Below are 27,639 nucleotides of genomic sequence, written 5' to 3'. Positions count from 1 at the left end.
CCATGCCCCCCTTCCATCTAAATTTCAATGCAGTTTTTGTTTCAATACAATATAATTTGTGCAACCACTTCATTTAAAAATAAGTTAATTTCAAATAATCACGTATTTTGAAACAATTTTCTGTTTTGGGTGAGCTATTAAAACAGAGTCAGACACACACAACCCGGCAGAGACAGCATTTCAAATGTAAAACTGGGATTTATTTTGGAACACCCTGACTGGGACTAGCACTTCACCATGCAATTCATGACACACGGAACAGTTCAACAAGACTCGAGTTCGGTCTGGGGTCCTAACTGCTCATTCAAACAATCAAGTAGAACAGCCTATCATTTTATATATATTTATATTTATATATATAATTTTTTATGTATATATAAACAAACCCACCTCCACCCACCCAACCTCCTTACCGACCCCCCCCTTCCCCCCTTCGGTTACACATATATTAAATTATTCCTTCCTCCACAAGTTTACGAGTAACTAAATAGGAAACTCCATCTACAGTGCAAAGCTAACGCACACAGCAAGCACCACTGTGAACGTGGTTTATGGAATAAAAAGTTGGCAGTAAGAAAAATAAGGTTTCAATCATACATTTAAAAGGGTGCAGAAAAAAAAAAAAAAAAACATTTATGTTATCCACTGCTGGGTACATCACTGACTGTTGGTTCTCTTCAGGCCATGAATTATTATTATTATTACTACAATACGAAATGATCTTGCATGTTCACAACCCCACTGCTTTCCATGCAGTCACACCAAGTTATAAAATAATGTTAAGAAGTCAACCATTATACCCCCCTGTCCATCTCCCACATAGTTATTTCTGATTATTGAGATACTAATTTAACAGTCATACTTTTTAAATCAACTTAGACCACTCCACCAATGACAGCTGTAAAGACCCCCCAAAAAAAGGTTGCAAGTAGAAACCGTTGTGCGGTACAATTGCAATGGGTACAGAATATTCAAAATAAAAAAGAAAAAGGGTGTGCTACACCAATATCCCTCTGACCCTGCCACTCCTCCCCCACCACACAGACACCTTCAGGAAAAGAAAATCCTGCTCTTCCCCCTCCCCCATGCTCAGGTATCTAACACTAATTGCTTCCCTGTGCCTAGCAGTCTGTCCGATCATTTTTAGCAGTAGTAATAGTAGCAGTAGTACTGAGGTGAGCAGCTGGACTCTCTCCGCTACGCTCAGCCCTCTGTGTGTCATAAGGGTATCTCCAGGAGTTTTTTGTGCAAGTACTGCTTTACCTCCTCAATCCCATTCAGCTTCTCCAGCTCGTGGTAAGGCAACTGGACAGAGAGAGAGAGACAAAGAAAAGAAAACATGATGAAGAGATCAAACATAAATTTATCATAGAATAAAAAAATCTGGCCTGCAGTGTGTAAGGAGGTGTGTTTGAGTAGCTACAGACTACATGGTAGAGGACTATATGAATAACTCTGAGCTATAAAGGCCCAATTAAAGGTAGGCAGGGTTACCTGGAGAAGGACGTAGCCCAGCAGTTGAAGGTGTCTGTCCCGCATGGCTCGAGAGCCCACCAGCACATCAGAATTGTGGCAGTAGTGCCACTTATCATTCACTGACATCACCACCCTGGAAGGAGGAAGCAAAGCAGCAGCATGAGCCAGCACTGAAGAGCAGAGACAGGACCCTATTCAGATTAGTGATTTGTTCAGAGTATTGATCATAATTTGTACCATGTCTAGTCTTTATTTTATGTTTTTCATATTCATACTTCATGGAAAAAAGAGCCATTCAAACAAATACTAAGACATGTTCTAGATACTGAAATGTAAGTTTCTACAGCTGCATCAGCATGTATTTTATAGCATAGTTTGGATTGGTTTCAGAGGTTAGTTCCGACTACAGGTGTTCCGTTTAGCAAAAGTCTACTGTACACAACTTAAAAGGTTAACATACACTGCGCCATCACATGTTACTGAAACCTGGGAATTATATTAAATATCTCCTCTGAAATCACTGGGGTACTACAGCCAAAAAGAGAGCAGTGGGCCACTCGGCTCTAATTGTAAACATTCAGTGTTAAAAACAATTTTGGGACTAAACAATGAAAAGATGACAGGGGTCAGTAAAGGTTCCTTTACCCCAAAAAAGGATTTGGAGTTGGACAGATGTTTATTTCACTCTCTTCATATGCCAACAGAGGGGAAGCCTGGAAGGTACTTTTCATGTCCCAGTTAGCTGACTAATCCACTCACCTCCTGACCTCGTCCTGCTGCTCCACGGCCCTGCGCTCCTTGTCTGCTTGCCTTCCCCCTGGGCTGTGGAGCTGCAGAGGGGAGGCCGGGCTCAGTATCTCCATGGCCCCCTTCTCTCCTGAAGCCCCTTCCCCTCCATCGGGGTATGGCATGCTCTCGTAGAAGCTGGGCAGCTCTCGCTCCTGCCCAGCTGCCACCTCCTCTTCCAGGATCTTCCCGATGGGGAACTGGAAGAGGGAGGTAGAGGAGAGGCACGGGGAGCACTCTGCCAGCCCCCCAGCCTGTGCCAGGCAGTCTGAGGGGCTGCTGAGGGTGGAGCTATCCTGGCTCTCCAGAGACTGCTCCTTGGTCAGGCTGCTGTAGTAATCAGAGGGCAGTTGGTAATAGGGGTTGTATTCTGCTCCCCCCCGCTGCCCCAAGGTGCCCCCTGGAGGAGGGGGGCGCATGTGGTGTGAGAGGAAGGCTACCTCAGGAACCAGGTCCTCCTCACCACACTTCTCATGTCCGTCCTCCAGGGGGGAGGAAAAGGGGGAGAATTTGTGGAAGTCCGAGGTCAGGACAGACACTGCAGATTGGGGATCTGGAGCTTTGGAGGCCCCTGACCCCAGTGAAAGGCCTGTCGGAGTGGCTCCTGAGACAGCTCCACTGTTCCCTTTGATCTGCAGCACGCTACCAGAGCTGTTGATCCACAGCAGGAAATCTGGAACAGAGAAAAAAACAAAACTGAAGATCAGTCAACTGGCTGTCTATTCAGTCTTGAACAAAGAAGACTACGCAGTGATCTGATTCAAGCATTCAAAATTCTAAAAGGTATTGACAATGTCGACCCAGGGGACTTTTTCGACCTGAAAAAAAGCAACAAGGACCAGGGGTCACAAATGGAGATTAGATAAAGGGGCATTCAGAACAGAAAATAGGAGGCACTTTTTTACACAGAGAATTGTGAGGGTCTGGAACCAACTCCCCAGTTATGTTGTTGAAGCTGACACACTGGGATCCTTCAAAAAGCTGCTTGATGAGATTCCGGGATCAATAAGCTACTAACAACCAAACGAGCAAGATGGGCTGAATGTCCTCCTCTCGTTTGTAAACTTTATGTTCTTATATGATGTATATCCTCCTTTGCCTTAACCCTTTGCAGATGGCCCGTTACAATTCAATTGAATTGGATCAATAATTTAATTGCCTACAACACGATGACAAGTGTGTCATTTTTCAAATTAGCACTACTCTAAACATAGATAGTTGGGTCTACAAGTATATATATATATATATACATATATATAAATTAAAAACAAAAAAAAATACCTTTTAAGTGACAGTAAGAGCTGACAAAGTCGAAAAAGACGGGAGATTGTCAGGTAAGACCACCACTGCGCTCTTACTTCACCCATGTTCTGACAAGGCTTTCCAGCACACACTGCTTAACTGGTACAGTAGGCGGGCTCACTTCAGACAACATATGTAGTCATCACCACTGGGCAGGTCAGTGGGTTGCTGAGGATTCAAAAGTTCTCTGAAGCAGCCTAATATGCCTTAGATCAGTGGTTCTCAATCCTACTCCTGGGGACCCTCCTGTGTCTGCTGTTACTTTTTTTCAAAATCAATTTCTTTATTGAACACTCAATTAAACTAACAATTGGCCTAATCAAAGGTGTTGTATGATTTGAAAGAGATGGAGATTTAAAAGTTATGTATGAAACTGAATAGAACTTGAAATCTCCAACTTCTTATAAGCTGAAGAATAGTTTAAAAATGTGATTAACCAAATTGTTAGTTTAATTGAGTGTTCATTTAAGTAACTGAGAGCTCAGTTGGAACAAAAACCAGCAGACACAAGGGGTCCCCATGACCAGGGCTGTGAAACACTGCTTTAGAAGTTAAGAAAGATCACTGTTCTTTGTGACTAAAACCATTGACATGTGAATTATAAAAGATAAATCAGAACAATTGGATTATGAACACATCTGAAGTGAGACAATGTATTTCTTGTGTACTTTTCTTTTTCAAGTATACAAACATTTCTAACAGTACCCTTTGTTTTCAACCCTTTTAGCTATTTTTATTTATTTTGTTGACAAAAGCCATACTCGTGTTTAATATGCTGGATAATAAATTTGATGTATGTGTGGCATAGTAATGAGATCATTGAAAGGACATAAAATAGTGTCAATCGTGGGGTTTGTTTTGTTGATTTTTAACTGAAGAGATTCATGTTTACAGTGGGTTTTTTTTTTTTTTTTTTTTTGGTTTAGCAGAAATGGACACTCCTTGAACGTGTATGCAGGTTGCCACAGAATTGTCATCTTTGTATTGGAAATTACACATAGTTGTGTAATGGTGTTCATAATGAACAGTACACAATTTCACTGGAATACATACAGAATTTAAGATTTTAAACAAGTGTCACACAGTCAACAGTCATTACTACAGTTGTTTTGGTTTTAATCACAAAGGACAGTGACTCTTCAAAACTTCTAAAGGATATCTACTGTATTGGGCTGTTTAAGAGAACTTTTGAATCCTCAGCACCCCACTGATGTACAACCGGCAGTGAGTCTGAGATTTTGTGTAAATTTATATATGTAGCTTGTGTAAGCGTGGGTATTTATTAAAGACTCCGATGCATCGTTAGATCAATTAAATAGGTTTTATTTAACCCGAAATAAATTCTACCGTCCCATGCAACAACAGTTCAACCTTGTTTACATTTCCATCTTGTGTGTCTTTCTCCAGTGTAGACAACAACAGCAAAGCAGGAAGTAACGTCCTGTCAATGCAGTAGGTAAACAACTTTACTTTTTAGACTAAGTCCCCCTAGCAAAAGCAACAAGGCTTATGCAGTATTACAAAAATAAGTTACAGATTCTCTTAAATTAAACAAATAAACCATAATAAATGCCGTTCACCTATTACCATAAACACGAGTTGCTGCTATACGTTTTTCAACTTTATATTTCTGCTTACACTAGGATAAACAATTGATACGTCTATTATTTTTTATAATATATTAGCAAAGTTTGCTAGTTTTCAATGATTCTAGTAAAGAATCTGAAGTGCCTGCGCACCCATCAAACTAAAAAATAATTCAGGGTTGTGGTACCACTGGTAATTTTGCAGTTTTTAGCTAGATTACTAAATTACACTTATGAGAACATTTCCAAGGAAAACTTGGAAATTTGAGTGAATTAAAACATTTTTTTCTTTGCATTCAAACTGGGTCATTGTAGGGTTGTCTGGTCCAGTGGTTAAAGAAAAGGGCTTGTAACCAGGAGGTCCCCGGTTCAAATCCCACTGACTCATTGTGTGACCCTGAGCAAGTCACTTAACCTCCTTGTGCTCCGTCTTTCGGGTGAGACGTAATTGTAAGTGACTCTGCAGCTGATGCATAGTTCACACACCCTAGTCTCTGTAAGTCGCCTTTGATAAAGGCATCTGCTAAATAAACAAATAATAATAAATAATAATAATATACTTCATCATAGAGTGAAAATTATTTTCCCGAATACTCTGCTTTGTAGAGAGTATAATGCTGAATATTTCCGGTGGATATTTACACTGACACAAGCCCTAAAGTCAAGTCACGTCAGCCGGATTTCAAACTGTTAGAATTGTCACAGTCTGCAAAGGGTTAAAGACCTCCACAGCAGCAACAGCCGTCACACTGAATTAAAAAAAAATAAAAAGTTCCCTATTCTGTTCTTTTGGAAGAGTCTAAAGACAATATACACAGTATTCATTCCTATTTTTTAATGTATTTCATTATTTATTTCCTTTCATTAAAATGTAAAATAATTAACTGCAGTTGTTACCTGTGTAATATCCAGGAGCCAACACCTCGTCCTGTTTGTAAGACTGCTCCCCAACCAGCTGTCTCAGAGCCTCTGCAACCAGACCTTTATAGCTGCAACAGGGAGAACAAATGGGTTAGAAACAGGCACCGGAAACTGACCACCAACACACACACAACAGAAACATCTGCACTGAAATGCTACTACAGGAGTGTGCAATTTTTGAAAAAAACCTTCTTGTCCAAGGGACAAAATGCTAGAAATAGTTGAATCCAGCTCCTGATGTACAGGTGTTTTAGTTTGTTGCATCACAGATACAAAATCATTGCCAACTATGACTGCTGCTTTGTGGAATTCTGATTATTCTTGACGTTCTTTCAGTTTTGTAACTGCTGAACCCCAATGGTAAACAGCAAACTAGGCTAGCAACACTCAAAAAAGTATTGTACATGCTTGACCACAAAGAAATAATTTTATAAATTACACAACATGATTTTTTCTAATCCGCTAATACCTTGGCGACTATGGTGTTTTTATCTTCTTGTAACTTTACTAGATTGCTGCATTTAAATGTCAGGTTCATGTATTAAGAAAGCAGCATCACTAGTCTGTGCATTCCGAGGCTCTCTTGGTGGCCATTTCTGGGTTTCTTTATAACCAACACAAGATCAGCTTTTCACACAGCTAGTCAATCAGAAGTGATCTTGGTGTGTAATGTAGACACAAGGGGTGACATTTAGTATGGCATCATCAAACAGATGATGATGTTGAACGTTGAGGCTTTTACTGCTGTGTGCAAATGGCGTATCATTTAAGAGTAGCTTGACTTGGCCTGTTGTAGTTTTAGCAGTGATATTAATTGCATCTCTCTCTCTCCACACACTGACCTGTACTTGCGGTTGACCTCGTCTGCGGTCAGTGCATGGTCAAACATGAGCACCTTGTGCACCTCCTCGAGCCTCGGCCCTGTGTAGTCCCTGTACTCCAGCTCCACTGCAGTGTCCAGCAAAGACAGGTAACGGCGCACAATTAGAGCGTAAGGACTGTCTGCGGGAGAGGAAATCATTCTTCAATGTTGTAGATACTGTGGTAGCGCTCAGACACACAAATGTTACCCTCCTTATAGTGTTCTCCCTATGTATTGTTTTCTCCTCCATTGCACTTACTGGTGACATTGCTGATGAAGGTGCTGGAGAAGACGCGGTGCAGGATGAGCCTGGGGAAGTGGCCCAGCTGGAACAAAGACATGATGATGTTGACAGTGGCGAGTGGAGAGTTCATGGCTTTCTGCTCCAGCGCCAACTCCAGCTTCTCGAAGAACTGCGCCTCGTTGGAAGGCCGGTAACTCATCCTGCTGAACGGGAACACCAGCTTCTGGATCACCTGCAGAGGAGAGGTTCAAGGAGGACCGTAGAAGCTTGAATATGACATTAGAAAAGGAAAGAATTGCAGTACACTTTTATAAGGGGATTATTTTATATAGCGCCTTTCATGCCGAGGCATCCCACAGCACTTCATGAGCTACTGGTGGTACAGGACTACTGTGACAGACTGAGAATGATTCTTGGTGATAAATCTCCCTCTCGACCTGTGAGGGCGCTGTGTAAAGGGAACAGAGTGGCCTGGACTGTATGGCCAGATAATTCATTCCTAGGGTTAGGCGGAAGTCGGCAGCCGCGGATTGGAGAAGCGATTGCAATCGTTAACCAAGGGGTCATGATTGACGGTATATAAGGGGACATAGCGAGGTGATCTGTTCCTTTGTTATGGTTAACACTAAAACCAGAAGGATTGTAATCGAGTGTTTTGTTTGTTTTGTCTTGTCTAAAAACTGTTTGTTTGTTTGTTTGTTGTTATTAGACGGCTAACATGATCCGGAGCTGTCGCTAAAGTCCAGCACCAAACCCGGACAACACTGCACTTGTCACGATTAAACTGTATTTGCACCACGAGCACCATAACACTCACTGTGGACTTGTGATCGTGTTTGTGTTAACGGTGGGTGTTAAATACTGGGACTATTATTTCGGAACCAACCCTTGGATTAAACAGAGCAATACACAAACCACTGTGTATTGTCTGTTGTCATTATTGTTTACTGTTTTGTCATGAGACTTTGGATTACAAAAATAAACCTCCATTTCACCAGTACTTTGTTGTCTGTCATTGTCTTGAGCACTGCATCACCCCTACACCTGCACACTGCAACCACTTTGCCTACTTAAATATTTAGTATATAATATTAGAATATATGTTACATATTTCGGCCATTTGCGATTAGGCCTGTAAAAGAATGACGCTGGTGAGGCATTATACCTTGCTGTCGAGATATTCCCCCTTTTTGACCACAAACTCTGCAATGGTGTCCAGCAGTTTGGTTTCCCGCAGTCGGTGTCTGGCGATGTATTTTGCAATGAGAGCCATCGTGTAGGGAGTGATGCTGTCTACCTTCTTAGGAAGCTCCTCTGAAACACAAGCATAAACAATTTCAGGCACCAGGAACACTGCACCTTGCACTTATCCAAGACTTTTCAATCTTAGACCTGCCATTGGTCTGATATACATGACTTGTCAGTGCTACACTGTGATAAGGAACAACCCAGTAATTGTGAGACACAGACATTTATTAATAAGGTACCTGCGAGGCTGCTGATGAACTTCTCTTGGCGGTTCTCGTAGAAGAGCTGGGAGCTGAAGATGATCTCCAATGACTTGTTGCTGGCCTCGCGGGCGCAGGCAGACAGCATCTCGTCGAGCAGCACCATCTCATGGTCGCGCACGTTGCTAACACTGGCCAGCGTGTGCTTGACCAAGCGCAGGATCTTGCGTTTGGCCAGGAGCTGCTCTGGCGTGTATCCGTCAGCCTGCAGGGCCCGCCACTTGAGGCGGTAATAGGAGAGCAGCAGGAAGAGCGTCTGGGGGTGGCGCTCCCGCTCGATGTTCTTCTCCAGCCCCGACAGGCAGGACTCAGTCAGCGGGTGCTGGCTGGACGGGTGCAGCTTCATGCTGCTGCTGAACACCATGGAGATGTCCTTCTGGTTGAAGTGGGAGAGGCGACTGCGAGACTCCTCCTCTAGCACCTGCACGATCTTGGAGTCACTGGGCAGACCTGGAGGGGGAGAGAGAGAGGTTATACATGGTGTTCCACATTTCCAGTTTATTACAAATTTTTGAATTTTTTTTTTTTTGCTTGTTTTTTTGTTGTTAACTGAACCTCGGTTTTTATTGATATACCCGATTTTTTGTCTACCATTTGTATTTTGTCGGTTCTGCTTTTTAGGAAATAAACAATATTTTGATGAAAATGCTGTTTTATTTTGACTCCCACATTGTAATAAGCAGCTGTAAGGAAATTTATATTGTTAGAAAATTGTATGTATGGTACTTTCAATGGAGAGACATTGAGCACAGAGTTTAGGTGGGGTATTTTGGAATGCAGTGTCAGCCTCAATAAATTGCAGATTTGACTAGAGGGAGAGTAAATATGACCATTTAAGGGCATTTCTGAAGAAGTTCCCCTGCTCTGCTCTGCTTGCTAGTATGGGGGGGATGGGAGAATCTCAGAGATAACAGATGCAAAGGAATGTGTGTGAGGCTTGGAGACTTGCCACGTACAGGTATAGTGAGGAGGGGTCATAAATGATATAATTAAAAGGGTGTGTTTTGGAATCTACAAAACTGTGGTGCTCAGTTCTACCAATCTCACTTTTCATCAATTTTTCCTTACATAGCTCTATACTGTATCCTAGGATACAGCACGTATGTTTTGAAAAATGATTGCATCATCCAGAGTAAAAACAAATGTGGCACTAAACTGGACTCCCCCTTTAATGGAATATTATTGAGAGAATCACAGAATACAACTGTGTACCAACTAGAACTACCCCATTTAAAAGCATATGGTCTGATCATTGATATGGCCAGAGTTCAAAATAATTTAATACATTTAGCGTGAAGGATTTATAGAATATAACCCTGCAAGTCACTACCTGAAATGGTTTCTGACACCGGTACAACCCCCCCAACTAACAAGCCATATTTAGCTTTGGAGGTCTGAAGAGATCACGTTTCAAAAAGGTATGGCAACATTCTAAAAGCATGGCAGAAGGAACAGTGAAAAGGGGTGTCAATAACAGGGAGTGGATGTTTAAATAAGGAAACACCAGGAACTTCATACAAGAAGTACATCAATTCCCAGATAGCCTGGGGCAAGTCAACCTGTTGTGTTCTCAGGTTTACACCACAACTAAAAAGAATCACATACTATACACTAAATGTCATTCTTGAAATGCTACAATTTCTCCAATTCCCCAACAAGTTGATTACAATTAAGATACCAGGGACTAGAGTGTACTTTACTTCAGAGGGCAACACAACACGAACCTTAGTGAATACAGCTATGTACCAATCAAGAAGACCAAAATGGCAGCCACATTAGGTCACAGGTCAAAGTGAAGGGTTATGTAGTGCTTAAAGTTAGTTTCTACAGAACAGCACTGCAAACCACATCGCTTGCATAGCTCAAGGTGACAGGCACGTTTTACTAGGGATGCACAGATTGTGTTTTTTGGGGCTGATTCTGATTACTAACATTCATATCAATAAATGACAGATTTGTTTTCCATTATTCATAATAAAACTGTAAACCATCATTTGAAATTTGAGTTGCTTTAAACTGAACACATCACAGATTTTACCTATTGTTAGGCTTGGAAGGATTCGATTTGCATCGGTAAATGTCAGTAAACATCGATTTCACTGCGCACACAAACCGACGAAAATACATTTCCATTGATAATTTAAATTTACAAATAGGTAAACTAATACGTTCAAGCACCTGAATGTGTATAAATGTGTTGTAACGAATGCTGGAAAAAGCACCCATTTACAGCTCTGCTCCAGTTTTAGCAGACTGGCGCTGCAGGTAATTTATGCAGCATTTACTACATTGGTGTCAAAGTTGAAGAAGAGCATAAATGCAATTAAGTTTGTGGTGGCCGGCTCAACACAGCACTGCACAGTAACGGGGTTTGTCACTTATTTCAATAATGGGTCACAAAAGAAAATCACTAGAGGAATTCTGCAGTGAATACCGTTAAAATGGTAAAGAAGTCTGGAAAGGGAGACGAGGACATTTTGCACTGCAAAGTTTGTAAACCAGAAATCATTCAACAGTCAAATCGTATTGCTGAACATGTGAACAGTAAATCTCATTTGAAATTGAAGGAAAGTCAAGCAATGATGACCCAAGCTTCAATGGAAGCCTGTCTGGGAAGAATGAGACAAAAAAAGTTAAAACCTGCAGAATTTTCACACAACCTGGTACCACATGCAGTATTCGCAACTGAATATTGAAACGTCGGGAACCAAGCTGTGCAACAAAACTGCTCTGCGTATTCTTTACGCATTCAATTTAAATATCATGCGGAATCTAAATTTTTCAATGTGTAAAACACCCAGTACACAGTTTATCTGTAGTACTCACAATAATAATAAATTGGTGATAATGACATTGAAACGCAGGCTACAGATTACTGTATTTTATTAATAATCAGCGTCGATTCCAATCCAATGGTCAGTGCATCACTAGTTTTAACTGAGGGTTTGTGCTGCACATCGTCCACTTGAAAAAAAAACAACGAAACTTGGACAGTAAATATTTGTATTCATGTCACTGGACTTGATTTTCAGGAAAACCAAAACTATTACAATTCATTCCATGATGACAAAAATAAAATTGCTGCTCAGATGTAGAGTTGAGCTTCTACATCCCATTGAATAGTACTGCGCTCAGCTGACAAACTGCAACTCGACTGGGAAGACGTATGTTATTACAGTATGTACACTGTAGAAGTGGCATTCACTGGTTCCCAGCATCGCTGTGATCTTTAGCTTACCACTGCATAAATGCCGGCACACACCTACAGGAAGCGTCAGTTTTTATTATACAAGACGTTATTAAAATATATTTATGAAGCACTTGTCCATCCAAATTTTAGACTGTGTTGGGTAAACAGACCTTAAAACAGCATCAGACAGCCCTTAAAATGGAACCCTGGGTTGTATGCATTTTTCAAAGAATGACTAGTTTCAGACTAGAACCACTACTTTCATGACTAGGTTGAAAGAAACAGATGAGGTCCCTGAAGACTGGAAGCTTACAAATGTGTCATTATTTATAAAGGGGGACAAGACAGACCCAAGTAATTAGACCTATTAGTTTAACTTCCCTAACATGCAAAATGATGGAAGCAATATTAAAGAGGTAAGCTTGAAGACTATTTATACAGCAACAATATTATAGGGGATAGCTAGCATGGGTTCAGAACAGGAAGGTCATGCTTAACTAACCTACTTGACTTTTTTGAAGCTGTTACACCTAATGCAGAGGGTGGCAATGCTTATGATATAATTTATGTTGATTTTCAAAAAGCCTTTGACAAAGACTTAAAATGACATTTAAATGAGCAGGAATACAGAGCAGGATATCAACTGGATACAGGATTGGGGGGGGGGGGGGGGGTTAAAGAAAAGGGTTTGTAACCAGGAGGTCCCCGGTTCAAATCCCACCTCAGCCACTGACTCATTGTGTGACCCTGAGCAAGTCACTTAACCTCCTTGTGCTCCGTCTTTCGGGTGAGAAGTAGTTGTAAGTGACTCTGCAGTTGATGCATAGTTCACACACCCTAGTCTCTGTAAGTCGCCTTGGATAAAGGCGTCTGCTAAATAAACAAATAATAATAAAAATAATAACAAACACACAACATTCAGGAGTTTTCCAAACTGTGGTTAGAAACTATGCCAGAACCTTTCTGTACAGCATATGAGGCTTGTTGCTAGCTGTGTGGTATGTGGTAATTAGTTGACTGTGACAGACGCTGCATTAAACCAAAATAAAAGAGGAGTGCTTTTTAAGTTGACAATTACACTTTGCCAATAAGAGAGGGGTTAGCAACTACCTCTCTACATAAATAACACACACACACCACTTTAAAACAGAACACTTATGGCAGAAATCCAAAAACATTTGCCTACAGAACTAAGACATTGTTTCATTCAAAAACCTTTACTATAAGCTGTAGTCAAATCATATAGGCTAGATCTTTCTATAAAATTCAACATGGGTAAGCATTTCAAAATTATTGACTATAATTCAAATTAACATAACCTTCCAAAAAGACTACAGGTCTTTTTGGTCTTTTTCAAGGATATTAGCAGTTTGAATCACAGCCATTATATTGCAGGTTTACATTACTTCAGAGATTGGTTCTCCAAAGATATAACCCTAGTACTTGTTAATCTCTGGAACTGATAGCACATGCACTATGCCCATTGTGCTAATCCTGACTCTCTTCAGTGTACACAAATCTCAAGCTTTACAAGGTTTTGCCTTTTATGCATCGGTAATTTGGACAATAAAGCTCAAGTGCTTGGCACTCAAGTCACCACAAATACTCCTGGTGCTATAACCGGAAACTTTTGAGTTACTGGTTCTGAAAGTGGAGCACTTTCAACACCACTAAACAAATCAAATATTGTTCCAAGCAAATGGACATGAATCATGACGTTAATTTTGGCAGGAGCCAAAGTTGTCATTTGGTGGACTTTGAGTACCCCTTTTCCAAGCCTGATCTAGCCTCTGTTTTGTTGACTCGATGTCTGATGCTGGAATAAAAATGACATTTATGTTATCTATCACTTGTTTAGCACACTCTGCAATGCTTTGGCACTATTCACCATAGCTTTCTTTGCCAAAACTGCAGTCCATACTCTGTTCTTAACACAGCTCCCAACCCCATCAAACCGGGTATTTTCGTGACTGCTTGCAGAAAGTTCCAGCCCCGGTGTTCAAGGCCGCACTCATCCTTGATTAACATTATGTTTGCAAAATAACATTTTTGCTTAAATTGTGATGCTGCACTATCACAGAAAATGCTTTAGTCTTTGTTCCCAATGTGGCTGATGTTACAACTTGCAATGTAATGTCCATCACAGCAAAATAAAGTACTAAGAACAAACACAAAATGAAGCAAATTTATCAAGACATTGGTAGCCACAAATGTGCTTTACATTTAAAAATGGAAGTGTCTATCTGTCATACTTTAGCTGTTTGTGAAAAAAAAACCTGACAGACGTTACACAACTGGCTTCCAGTTACTTATGCATTGGTTTCAGTAAGGAAAATATTTTAAAAAAGCAGGTAACCAATTAGCCAACACATGTCATACACTTCATTTTCCAGCCTGCTTTTATTGTGAAGTCGCAAATGATCACTGAAAATGTCAGCTGAAATTATATTAATCAAAACAACCTTGGCAGTAGGTCAAGGTATTTGTGTATTTTTCAATTGTCACTTAACCTGTTCATCTTGAAAATTGAAAATTCACAAACTAGATACTTCTAGCTTTCAAATGATGTATAACACATAGATAAAATCTAGATTTTCAATTTTTGCTGTGTAGGACCACTTTTAATGGTTTCGCCCAAGTATAAAATAAATGGGGTGGAAATAGGGAACGAGAACTTTGAAAAAGATCTTCAGGATACAGTGGATTCATCGATGTGGTGAGGCATTTAAGAAGTCAAACAGAATGTTAGGCTATATTGCAAAAAGCTTGGAATACAAGTCTATAGAGGTTATGCTACTATTATACAATGCCCTTGTTAGACCCCATCTAGAATACTGTGTGCAGTTTTGGTCACCTCACTACAAAAAATACATCACTGCACTCAAGAAGGTACAGACAAGGGCAGCTAGGCTGATCCCAGGACTTCATGACACGAGCTACGAGGAAAGCTTAAAATAATTAAATCTCTTCAGCCTGCAAAAAATAAAGAGGGAACATGATAGAAGTCAATAAAATCATAAATGGAACAGATAAAATTAACCCAAGACACTTCTTCTAAGTCAGCAGAGAGCAGAACAAGAGGGCATAAACGACAGCTGAGTAAAAGTAACTTTAGAACAGACGGTAGGAAGAGTTATAAATGCATAGAATAGCCTACCAGGTGACGTAGCAGAATCTAAAACACTGAGAACATAAAAAAAAAAAAAAAGATTATACTGTGTGCCCCCCACCCCACCACCCAGGAAGGAGACTGGGGTGCTAACAAGGGACGAGCCTTCCTTATTTTTCATAGGATTTGTGAAAAATGTATGTTTTCTTAAGATAATATAAAAAATACAAACTTTTGTGCTCATGCAGAATTATAAAGTTCTGTGAGGTTTTAAAATTATGGCTGTAAATTCAAACCTAGACAACAAAGCAAATTGTATTGTTTTTTATAACATCCTGTAAACTAATAATGGAAGAGATGTAATGTATCCTCTGCATAAAGAACCATTAAAAACCTCAGAACTAGTTAAATCAGACAACTGGCGCCCACACCTTTTTATTCATGTTCCTACTGCAATAAAAATGGCAACAGAGTAAGGACAAACATACAGCAACCTTTAACCACTTGTATATATTATTTATTTATATATATATATATATATATATATATATATATATATATATACACACACACACACACACAGTGGTTTGCAGAAGTATTCACCCTCTACCAATAATGTCACATTTTGTTGAATTACAAATAATGTATGCAGTTTTTCAAAGAAACTTTTTTTTATTCAAAGCTGTAGTGGTTAAACTGAACACTGTTATAGGAGGAGGAGGTTAAATGTCAGCAAAACTCGCAAAGAAAATGTACAAAATGAAATTTACTGGTTTCATAAGTATTCAGCCCCTTAAGTCAGTACTTGGTAGAAGCACCTTTTGCAGCAATTACTGCCTTTTAAAGTCTTTTTGGATAGGTCTGTACTAGCTTTGCAAAGTAGGATGGTGAAATTGTTGCCCATTCTTCATGGGAAAATTGCTCCAGTTCTGATAAATTTGTTGGGGATCGTCGATGGACTGCAGTCTCGCCATAAATTTTCGATTGGATTCAAGTCAGGACTTTGACTGGGCCACTCAAGAACATTAATTCTCTTCTTGTTCAACCACTCCAGTGTGGCTTTGGCTTTGTGCTTCGGGTCATTGTCCTGCTGAAATGTGAATTTCCTCCCCAGTTTCAGAGTCTTGGCTGACTCAAACAGGTTTTCCTAAAGGATTTGCCTGTACTTTGCACCATCCATTCTCTTTGAGTACACACAGGCTGCAACCATTTCACTAATCATTTGAACCTGAGCTGATTTAGGGCTGCAGTAGCAAAGGGGTTGAATACTTATGCAACTGAGATTATTCTGTTTTTCTCTGTAAATCTTACTTACTTATATTCTATATGTATTTTTGAACTTATCAATGTGGAGTAGTTTGTGTAAATTCTACATGTAAAGTCTAATTTGAAAGCGTTGTGGAGTACGCTCAGGTGCCAACAAAATGTGAAAATTTTGCAGGGGGTGAATACTTCTGCAAACTATAGCTTTGATACTGTTCTGTAGCCATTTCCTTTGTTGTAGTTTGCTACGAGTACTTTTCTCAATCCAACTCCTTTGTCTTGACCATCATCTGCTGTGTTGCCAAAAAGAATCTTCAACAGATGTTGCAAACAATTTCCTCTTTTTCTGGATATTGGCTTTATAATGCAGCTTAGTTACTATGCAATAGTTTTCAATCAATTAATACATTTTTTAAAATTAGTTATATTACATTTTTACACAATTAACATACAGGTGCTACCCAGCTCCTGGTCCAGGCCCTGGTACTCTCCCGCCTAGACTACTGCAACTCCCTCCTGGCTGGCCTCCCTGCGTCCGCCACCCGTCCGCTCCAGCTCATCCAGAACTCTGCTACCCGCCTGGTGTTCTCTCTGCCTCGCTTCGCCCACGCTACTCCACTACTCCGCTCGCTCCACTGGCTCCCGATCACCGCTCGCATCCAGTTCAAGACTTGTACTAGCCTACAGATGCCTTGACCAGACTGCACCCAGCTACCTCCAGACCCTCATCTCTCCCTACACCCCCACTCGACCTCTCTCGACCTCCGCCTGCACTAGAAGACTAGCTCTACCTCCGCTACGCTCCCCTGCCTCCAGAGCCCGCTCCTTCTCCACCCTTGCTCCGCAGTGGTGGAATGACCTTCCTACAGATGTCAGGACTGCCCAGTCCCTGACCACATTCCGGCGCCTCCTCAAGACTCACCTCTTCAAAGAGCACCTGTAGAACTCCTCTGTTTGTATCCTGGGACACTATCACCCTTCATGTAAATGTGCTTTATTTTGCTCTTATCTGCCCCCTATTTTACTGCATTTAATCCTGTACTTCAGAATACTGTAATCTGCCAAGTGTTTAACCTGTAGTACTTTGTATTTAATCACATCCTGATGTAACTATCACTATTTAATCATATCCTGATGTAACTATCACTATTATCTGCTGTATTATTGAATTGTGGTTTGTCACACTTGTACTTTGCTTGAACAAAAGTTATTGTATTTCTTGCTCTTATTTTATTACTTGTATTGTAACACTTGAAATGTATTTGCTTACGATTGTAAGTCACCCTGGATAAGGGCGTCTGCTAAGAAATAAATAATAATAATAATAATAATAATAACAGGTGCCAATACTTTTGTCATGAACAAATATCTGAAATTGCTTTTGTTTTTTTTTGGTTTTTTATAAATTGTTTGTTAAAACTACCAGAAACTGTGTATATTATTCTTTGTCATATTAAATTAGTGGCTAATTCCCTTTTTAGCTTCACCAACCCAGACAGATATAGCCAGGACACTGTGTACAGTTACAGTTATTTCAAGGTCCTGTGTAGCAGGGCTTTTTCGTTTTTCAACCCAAATAAAAAACAAAGCATTTAATTTTAATTTTATTCAATTTATAATTCAAGCACTTATTTTAAATAAGGGGATAGAATGTACAAATAGGAACACTGTGTGGCTATGTCAACTAGTATGGTAAATGGAACCCTGACGTTGACATTGATTATCGCGCAAATTCTAACAATTATCGAGTTAAAATGCTTAAAAAAAAAAAAAATCCCTCACAGTAACAGCTTAAAGGAACAATAAGTCCTCTCTTACAATTCAAACAAATCCTGATGTTTTAAGACACGTTTGATAAATACATTGGCATTTCAATATAGCACGCTCCAATTTTCATATTCTTGCCATCACTAGCCTTTGCCTTGTTTTGTGTAAAATCTGACAAATTTCTATTGTAAACATATCAATAAATTAAGGGGGGGGGGGGGGGGGTGAATCAACCCCACTGTCCAAAGGAGAAAAAAAACAAGGTTTGAAAACTACATTAACATTATGACCTATTCACATGGACATTTTTATTTATTTTTTTTAAATTTGCTGTTGGGTTACAATTTCTGAATTACGTGTCCCAGCTTCTGCTAGTGAAAGCAGCAGTCCCTTCCAGTGTGCCACGGCTGCAGAGATGCATTTCACTTTTTGCCGTCATATTTTAATCAAAACTTTACATGACTTGGCATAGCCACTGTATTTATCTTCAGTCAACTAAATTGTACTGTTTGGAAAAATTACAATAAAGTTACGTGTATCGCTCCAGGTTCCTGATGTGATTATAAGCTTGTTTCAATTTCAAAAAGAAAACTGGACATGATTTATTAATTGACACTTAACAGCTGCCAATAACCACTCTGGGCTCTCCTCACTGATTGGTAGATGTGGGCATCCGGGGCGGGTTTAGTATCCTAGGAGATCTCAACTGATATTGTTAAATGAGTGAACATTTTGCGAGTGTCCAAAATGAATTTTTAAAAAATCGACAATAATTACTGCAGCAGATCGCTTACAATAATTTTGCATTCTACTGGTGGCAAACTATTTTGTACAACCTGCAATGTTTCATTGAATCACATACGTCGAGCTACGATCCAGCGGCATTTAGACTCAGACAGCAATCAAACACGAAAAAGGCTGCTGATAGTGCATTGCTTCAAAATGAAAACAAGTTTTTTTCTTTTTTTCTGAAACAGCGACACGTGACAACGTAGTAATGTTAAATATTATTAGGTTCTCTCAGAACAGACGGCTACAGTTGGGACTGATTTAAAACAAAATAATATGTATAAAATACATTAACAAAGCAGGTTGGTTACTCTTGATCTCTGCATCATCATCCTGTATTTGTTCACAGACGCATATTCTCAGTAACTTTTAGAAGCAACAACACAGACTTCGTTCTTGATAGTAAATTAATATATACAAGACACGTTTTTAATTTCATGAAATATTCAATTTCATTAATATATTATCTATTTGTTATCGTGGGGTCCCAATCAATAAATAATTTGATTATTATTGTTATCGTTACAAATCTAATGTCAACATCCAATATTCAAACTGAAAAATAGTTTTACCCTACATCAATGTTCACGAAATGCTTGTATTTATCATGTTTTCTTGAATTATATTAAGTGTAGGGTGCCAATAATTTTGTCAGGGTGCCAATAATTTTATCTTGTAAGCACAGTGTAAAAACAGCTCTTCAGGAAAAATGTACAACCACCACAATCCACTCACCCAGAGCTGCTACTGCGTAGAGGCAGTTGACGATGCTGAAGTTGTCAAACTTGGCACAGTCACTGACAATAGCGTCACACAGCGTCTGGAAGTCATGCTGCTCTGAGATCTGATAGTGGCTCTCCCCCTCAGCAGCTGCCATTGCTGAGCCCCCAGCCCCTCCCCCCTGCTGCTGCAGGAGCTGCCCAATCTTCTGCAGGGCGATGGGGTAGTGGTTGTAGGAGATCTTTCCTGGGTTTTGGGTGATCCAGCGCAGCACTTCATCCACAGTGCGGGACCGGTCTATCAGGCGCTTCATGGTGAAGAAGGTGTCATAGCTCATCTTCTCGTGGATAAAATTCCAGGTCGTCTTCTTGCTGCGGTGGTGGTAGTGGCTGTGGTGCCCTTCTGGCCTCCCCTGGTTGACATGGGGCTGGTTTTGCGGGTGTGGATGAGACTGAGGGAGGTGGTGGTTGTCCAGCACTGGAAGCCCTCCTCTCCCAATGCCAGCCTTCCTGCCTGGCTTACCGCCACCACTGCTGTAGAAGCGAGTGGCATACATCATTGCGGGATGGGTGAGGATGCCGGTGGCCACAACCAGAGGGAATGTGTTGGTGTTGCTGCCTGGCCGGCTGTGCAGTTCCTCTGCAAAGCGAAAGCTGGCCGCCCCACGTGTTAGTGGACCAAGCCAGCAGGGTAGCCGGAGCATGGTGTAGAGAGGTAGCCAGAAGGGGCTGAGGACAGCACACTAAACCTGGAAATTAAAGAAAAATAAAGGGGCTTGAAAAACATCCTTAGATTAATCTTGACACATCGTCCTGCCTACCACAGCATCAAGCTAGCTGGTTTATGACCGGACAGATTGAAACATGTCTTTTAATGCGTCAGCTTGACAAGTCAGTCCAAAAGCTTATTTGTCTGATCTCAACTGCAACTAACAGCGTGATAAAATTCACTTTAAAACTTGGGGCAATAATTATAGCACTGATTAACATGTAATTCAGCCTGAATTGAAAAGCAGGAGGCAGTGGTTAAATTTATCTATCCCTGTCGAGCGGTAAATCAAGCGATTTTTTTATTTTACTTTGAACTACCTACCAACAACAAGATTAAAAATAAGGATTTACAAAACAAAAACTGCAGACAGTCCTTAGAACATGGGATACAAATTGTAACCCCAAAGCAAGTCATTTACTTTCCTGTTGCAGTACGAAATATTGTATCATGCTGCAGCTGCTTCTGTCAAGTATTACTGTAGCTACAAAAAACCTACATTGTTTTTTTCAAAAAAGTCTTCCTTGGCCAAATATTCCTTTAGTATCCATTCTAACTATTGTTACATTGAGCAAACCATCAAAATGTTAGATGCATGGCAAAAGCAACACTTTATAATGTTCACCATCACTATATAAAAATCATAAATAAAATGTAACAAAAGAATTACCAAAAAAAATGGACAAACTTACATTTTTGAGGGTATAAACCTTTAAGGCTGGACAAGGACACCAACACTTAATTACATTTCAGAACAGAGTGTTGTATACAGTACAGAAAAGGGAATTCCCTTTTTAGCTTCACCAGCCCAGACAGATATAGCCAGGACACTGTGTACAGTTACAGTTATTTCAAGGTCCTGTGTAGCAGGGCTTTTTCTCCCACGCATTGTTTTTTGTTTTTCGACCCAAATAAAAAACTAAGTATTTCATTTTAATTGTGTTCAATTTATAATTCAACCACTTATTTTAAATAGGGGGATAGAATGTACAAATAGGAACAGTATGTGGCATTTCATGTCACAAAATGTTCAACATCCAATATTCTAATTGAAAAATAGTTTTACCTTACTTCAATTACTTGGTAAATAATGGTTACCTAAGTGTAAGCAGAATGATCCTTCATTTTGGGCTGTTTAGAGCCCTGTATATCTTAAAATCACATGTATTTGTGTGTATGTTGACTACTGTACATGTTTACAGCATGTATTTTTATGGAAAAGACACTCAAGAAATATTGAATAAGAAATACAATGACTAACACTACACTTCTATGTAAACCCTAAACATGAACACCCCTACTTGAGATATTTAAGCTTGAAACCGGTCAGTAAATTGACTTGATATATATATATATATATATATATATATATATATATATATATATTACTGCATCATCATTCACAGTGGTGTTGCTTTAAAATAAGCTGTTTTCAGGAGACCTAAGAGTTGTTCATCACTGTGAGACAGAGCACTCTCCATTGCTTTTGCCTTTGCCTGATGAAGTTTTTGCTGCAGCAGAAGAGAAAGGTGCTTTTCTTTTTAACCAGCACTGCATTTCTTTTTTTTTTTACCCTCAGCCCTATTTCTGCCTGTTTTTCACTGTTTCCATTTATGTATGTTTAACTACTGGATAGTTTGTATTGCATGCATGTAACATATCAAATGAAAGGCCACATTTTTCCCAAAATAATCATGTTTGGTCACTGCTATATATATTGTAATCATAGATGGCTCAAAAAAAAAACAAAAAAAAAAAAACACTGCAGCATTGAAGCTCAATGTGAAATGAACATGGGGTGGGGAGCTGAGTCTGCTAAGAAATAAATAATAATTTCAAACGATACCGTCCCTTTGTGTCTAGCTGCTACGGAGCAACAGGCTCAAAACGAAACCTAAGCTGTGAACTCTGTCACATGATGAGGGGCTTAACTTCAGGCGATCGTAGTTCCGGCTGGAGTGCCGCATCCACACACTGAATACGTCTTTGGAAAGCCCCGAGTTTGTACTTTTAAACAAGCCCTGAGTAGGTGGCTTTTACGGTGCCTGAGTAATATGTGCGTAACCTTCGGTGCACTGGCGCCCCAAAATGAATGGGGCTGAGTTTTAAGAGTTAAAGTGAAAGTCACCGCTTGCAAAACAACACCTACATAGACTTAACATTGTTTTGTTTTTTTTCAAAACTGTTTACTTACTACAGTATCCTTAAAGATAGAGGCCGAGAATCACGTATGAGAGAATAAAGTATCCAGCACTATTTATTTATTTTAACCAGAACTACTCAGAATGCGGCTCATATTGCTTTCGTCACTGACACCCACTTCCTTAGAGATTGTTGTAGTGTTTCAGGCATTCTAAATTGGGTGAAAAATACAGTAGCTTGATGTCTTAAAATATCTCTGCGGGACTTTCCCGCACTGAAAGTGGCAGATATCCGGAAGCAACTTGGAAAATGTGCGATTCCCGCAATCCCGCGCTGAAATTCAAGCCCTGTGCTATGTAAACCATCATTTGACAACGAGTTCATTTATTCTTCCATAGTGCAATCTCTTTTCAAAAACATTTGGTTTGCAGATTTTGCCATTGGACTAAAAACTTTTTATTTGTGGTCTGAATGACATAGCATGATGATATAGAGTTGTTCTAAAAAGTGAATGGTTTGTAGGGCCATATGTGGATAGTTCCTGGATGTTTAACTTATTTTCCTTCCTTTTCAAAATTAAAAACAAAGTACTTAAGCAAGAAACCCCTGGTTTGAATGCCTCCGATTCACAATGACCTTGGGGGAAGTCACTTGACAGTGGCCTGTTTGTATTCAGTTGCCCTAGTCTTGCTGGTTCATGATGTGAGCACGTTTTACCTTTTTGGATGCTGCTTATGGATAACTAACTAATACAACGCAAGCTATTCATTACAGCTTGCAATTGTGTGGAGAAATCATTTGTACAGGTGTTGAAACGTTAATGGCCTGGTGCCTGCCTAGGAGCAGTTACTGGGTTCACAGAAGACAAGAAAATGCCCTTAACATGTAATCACTCATTTGATCATTCTGGGAGGAGGGGTGGGAGCAGAGCAAAAGTAGCCAAATGTATTGTGAAAATGTATGGTGCCGAGTGAAGCAAGACAAACATTTTTAGTTTATATTTTAACAGCAGTTGCACATAGCCTATACACTACAAACACAAAGCAAAATTGCACAAACCGTTTCATTTTACAAAGTGCAAACAGAAACTAAGAAAAAAAAAAGCTGTATTGCTTGTTTCTTAGCATTGTAATACCTCGTTTCCAGCTAAATATGGCTGCTCATTTTCACTGCATTTTCTCAGGTACAGCTAACCGATGATATTCTACTTATTTATATTGTATTAAATAGACTAAATCTCTGAGCTAACTTTGGACCTGCGTCAAAGGTCAAACGGCATTCTAACATTGAAACTCGAGTCGCTATTGAAACAATCTTTAAAAATGTATCAATGTTCTATAAATGTGTTGGCTGTAAAAACAACTTTGCGTGACAAATTCAGCGACATTGTCAAGTTTTGTAAACCTTTTAAAATTATGTTGACATACTATTGAAGGAACGTGCAATTTCCGTATTTTGCTTCCTTTAAAATGAATAACTTGTATACACGGCAACGCTTAAATGACAGTGTTTGTATTTTTCTTTACATTTCTAATACTACGTAGAAATAATTATTAAGCTTTAAAACCACAGATACCTTCAAATTATTAGTAAATTGTAACATCATATATGACACTGACTCGCTACGTCAATGTACAGACAAGTATAACTCGAATACCAATCATGAAGTCGGTATTTGATTGACCCCGTTGCCATAGTAACCAAATGCCCGGCTCTGATAAAAGTATGACTTTATAGTGTAATACTGGCAAATAAAATGCATATTTTCACGGTAAATTGCAAGAAGCTGAAAACAACGTTTCGTTTTTGCTTACGAAATCAGCTCTCGGCTCGCCAACGGCCGCCAGCATTGCTATAGTACATATTCCAAACACAAACGAATTTTTCAAAGTTCCCAAAATATTTTTAAGCCAGAAAATTGTCTGCAGACGGAACACTCCCACAACTGTGGGAGCTGTCAAACACATCAACAGCATGTGGGCAAGTCACCTGACTTATTCCCCTAGTCAGTCAACCCACCTACAAAACTGCGTACAACACGTTGTGCGATGAGCTTTACTCTCACACCAGATTCACTATTTGAATGTGGTGAAGCTCTCATGTCAACAGCTGACAAGGTGCGGATTCTTAAACTATGTTGGTTGTTTCAGTTCATACTGTAGTAATGGAAAGAAGACATGATTTTCATTGCAGCTTGGCTGGACATTTTTTCTTTCTATGGTTTGCCTGATAAAGACTAAAAAAAAAAACCCTGAGATAGTTCAAACTTCTACAGCACAGGAAGAGTTCATAACGCTGTGTTTAATTAGTTTTAAAATTGCAGGCAATCCATCAGCAAATTTAAATGTATGTATTTTATTTTTCATGCATCTGTGGTTTAATCTCCCCAGGGACACGGTGACAGCAGTGGGATTTAGCAACAGTAAAACGTGGTATTTCATAAATCCAGACAAGCCACTTCAGGTGGTACTGGTCATGTGTACAAAATAGAATATTACATTTGGTGCCCGCCTACTTTTCACAGAAATTCACCGTATATGGGACCTATGAGCACTACAACTGCACACCATCAGCAGTCTAGGACGTAGTTCTCGGCTTGAAAAAAGGATTCCGCATTACTTATGTAAACATTTCACTATACGCGTCAATCGGGAAGGGCAAGCAACACAGCGATTGCCGTTTTTCGGATTCCCGAGTAAACGAGCAAAATAATATTCAATACATTTAGAAAATATTGTCTAGCACCCCCCACACCTGCATGGGCCTCTAGGGTGCATAACTACCTTGTAACACGGTTTCTCCCCCCAAAAAATGAAGCCACTGGCATAAAATGCCAAGGCTTAGTACAGTGGTTGTGGAGATAAAATAAAAATAAAATAAAGTATAATTTGCTAATTTCACACACCATACAGTTTGATTAAAAAAAGACAAAAGCAGCGTGCAATAGTACAAGTCAGCTTCTTGTATACCAGTCAGCTGCTTGTTGATATGCAAAACACTGTTGGTTGCAAGTGACATTTTTCAAGGTTTTCAACACTGATCAAATTCTTAGTATGTTTTTTTAGTTCCCAACAACATGTCTACAAAACTCAAGCTGCGTGTTATGTTGTCTAAGTTATATGACAGATTATACAGTTGGAGTTTATACAGAAATGAATGTTCTTAGTTCACTTACATGTTTGTCTGCAAGCTGACTGAGTGGGTAGGTACTACTACTAATAGGGTTTCTTCAATCCATTTTCCAATGCAGAACACACGCCACAAAAAAACTAAAAAACGTGAATACTTTAAAAATCCGCTCTCTTCTGGATCAATAAATAAATAAATAAATATTATACCACCTTTTCTATTTCTATTGATTTATATTAAAAAGTCCCCTCTGGTGAAAATAAAAAATAAAAAATGTAATACATATAAAAAGTAATTTCTGCTAAACTGCTGGATTCAGAAACTGATGGTACATGATTGTACATTAAAAATAATAATCCGTATGCATCCCAGAATATGTTGCCAGGGAAGATCCGTACATTTGTATGTTTAACTTTCCTAACCGATACCAAACTAATTGTTAGTAGAAACTATTTCCAATAAAACATACCGCAAGAATCGGGTACCGGTGATTTTGTGCCCTCATTACCCCCGATATCAGTATCGGTTTCCCCCCTCCCCAGTTCTCAATCCACAGCTACTGCGCCGGTCGCCGCCATTTTCCCGGTAACCATCGGCCACCGACTCACCCCACCCCTTTGTATATATAAACCAATCAGCGAGTGGCACTGCTGCCAAGGGTCCAATCATATTTGATCTCAGCCTCAAGGGAAAAGGTAACCAATGGGGCCACAGGTTTAGCAGCCAATCGAAAAAGAATAGAGCGCACTCTGTAAAAGGATAGGACCATGGATAGGACAATCAATCGTACTATCCCATGATCCACTGCGTGGAAGCACTACAGGCGCCATTATTGGACCCCACTCTGCGGTGAAAGGTAATGGACAAAGCATTGAACACACAGCAGAATAAACTGACTTTTCTGTAATTTCTTTGAGAATTTAAGAACCATAATCTATGATTATGTGGCAGTTCACAATTATTTTGTAATTCTATCATGTTGTATATATGGCTATATTTGCATCCTGAGCCATTCGGGAAAAAAGGCATAATACCGCAGTGCTTACAAAGGTAGCACGAAATGTTCCTGTCAAGACACTGCACTCTGATTGGTTATCATATTGTTAGTAAAACAATGAATAATCCTCTCCCAACACCGAAACCCTAAACCTAAGGTCAGTACCCGACGGTTAGCTATCGTTATGAAGCGCTCCTTGCGTGCAGGTTACACAACATAAAGCACTACGTAACGCGCTGGCGCACTGCCTATTGAACGCCCGCGGTTTTTAACCCTCTGGGGGCAGAACCACATATCATCGCCTCTATGATAGGCTGTCTCTGAGTTTATCATGATTGGCTGCATCCCACTCGCCATATTACCCAATGATAGTAAAAAGCAGGATAGGACAGTGATGTCCTAGATGGGCGGAGCTAAGAAAGGGGCGAGTGTCTGGAGCCCAGATTTTGCTCAAATTGCGAATCGTGGCAAGGAACATTATTTTGCAAAGACTACTAGAGTCCTTACAAGTTAGAAGCAAATCTGGATCAACATTGCTGTGACTCTCAATAGTCAATGCAACCCTTTTAAACATTTCAAAACAAAGAACATAACACATAGTCAAGTAAAATGTATGTATCACACCAAAATCTTCCACATGTACAGAAACATAGGCAACTCCATATGGATGAAACTAAGTTCAGTTGTTATAATTCTTTTTTATTCTACATATTTTTTTAAAATAAAAAACAGACGTTTCAGTGCATTTACACCATCATCAGACACTTCCAAAGAAGAAAACACAAATATATACAATTGCAGATATTTACAGATAAATAACAACTGCTATAAATGGACCCCATTTAGACCGATGTGTACAAAAACACAAAAGCATACAAAATTAACTTTAAAAAATACAAATAAGTAGAAAGAAGGAAAAAAATACATATTGCATTTAAAATAAGTTGTAATTCTTCATAGATGCTTAAAGTGCATAAATGATCTGCCTAGGAATCAGACATGTGATTAGATACTGTATATAAAGAGGTAAACAACGTAACAAAAATTCAAGAAACACCCACATATCTTAATATATAAAGA

The 27,639-nt window shown here is 39.6% G+C and overlaps 1 protein-coding gene across 2 annotated transcripts; it reads right to left on the bottom strand.

Moving 5' to 3' along the window:
• Positions 1-178: 178 nt before the first annotated feature.
• LOC117399961 (FAST kinase domain-containing protein 3, mitochondrial-like) lies at positions 179-26,176 on the bottom strand. Of its 2 annotated transcripts, none has more exons than XM_033999424.3 (10): positions 26,032-26,176; positions 19,539-20,271; positions 8,665-9,135; positions 8,343-8,491; positions 7,193-7,409; positions 6,914-7,073; positions 6,048-6,139; positions 2,236-2,935; positions 1,495-1,609; positions 179-1,305 (listed from the first exon to the last, which is right to left on the bottom strand). In XM_033999424.3, the coding sequence occupies exons 2-10, from the start codon at positions 20,224-20,226 to the stop codon at positions 1,219-1,221; spliced, it is 2,679 nt and encodes an 892-aa protein (XP_033855315.3). In that variant the 5' UTR covers positions 20,227-20,271; positions 26,032-26,176; the 3' UTR covers positions 179-1,218. The 2 variants fall into 2 exon arrangements, with proteins under 2 accessions (XP_033855315.3, XP_033855314.3); XM_033999423.3 differs by having other exon boundaries at positions 25,609-26,166.
• Positions 26,177-27,639: the final 1,463 nt, after the last annotated feature.

The sequence above is a fragment of the Acipenser ruthenus genome, chromosome 4 (assembly GCF_902713425.1).
Source record: "Acipenser ruthenus chromosome 4, fAciRut3.2 maternal haplotype, whole genome shotgun sequence".
Lineage (NCBI taxonomy): Eukaryota > Metazoa > Chordata > Actinopteri > Acipenseriformes > Acipenseridae > Acipenser > Acipenser ruthenus.
This window is presented reverse-complemented; position numbering and strand designations above follow the sequence as displayed.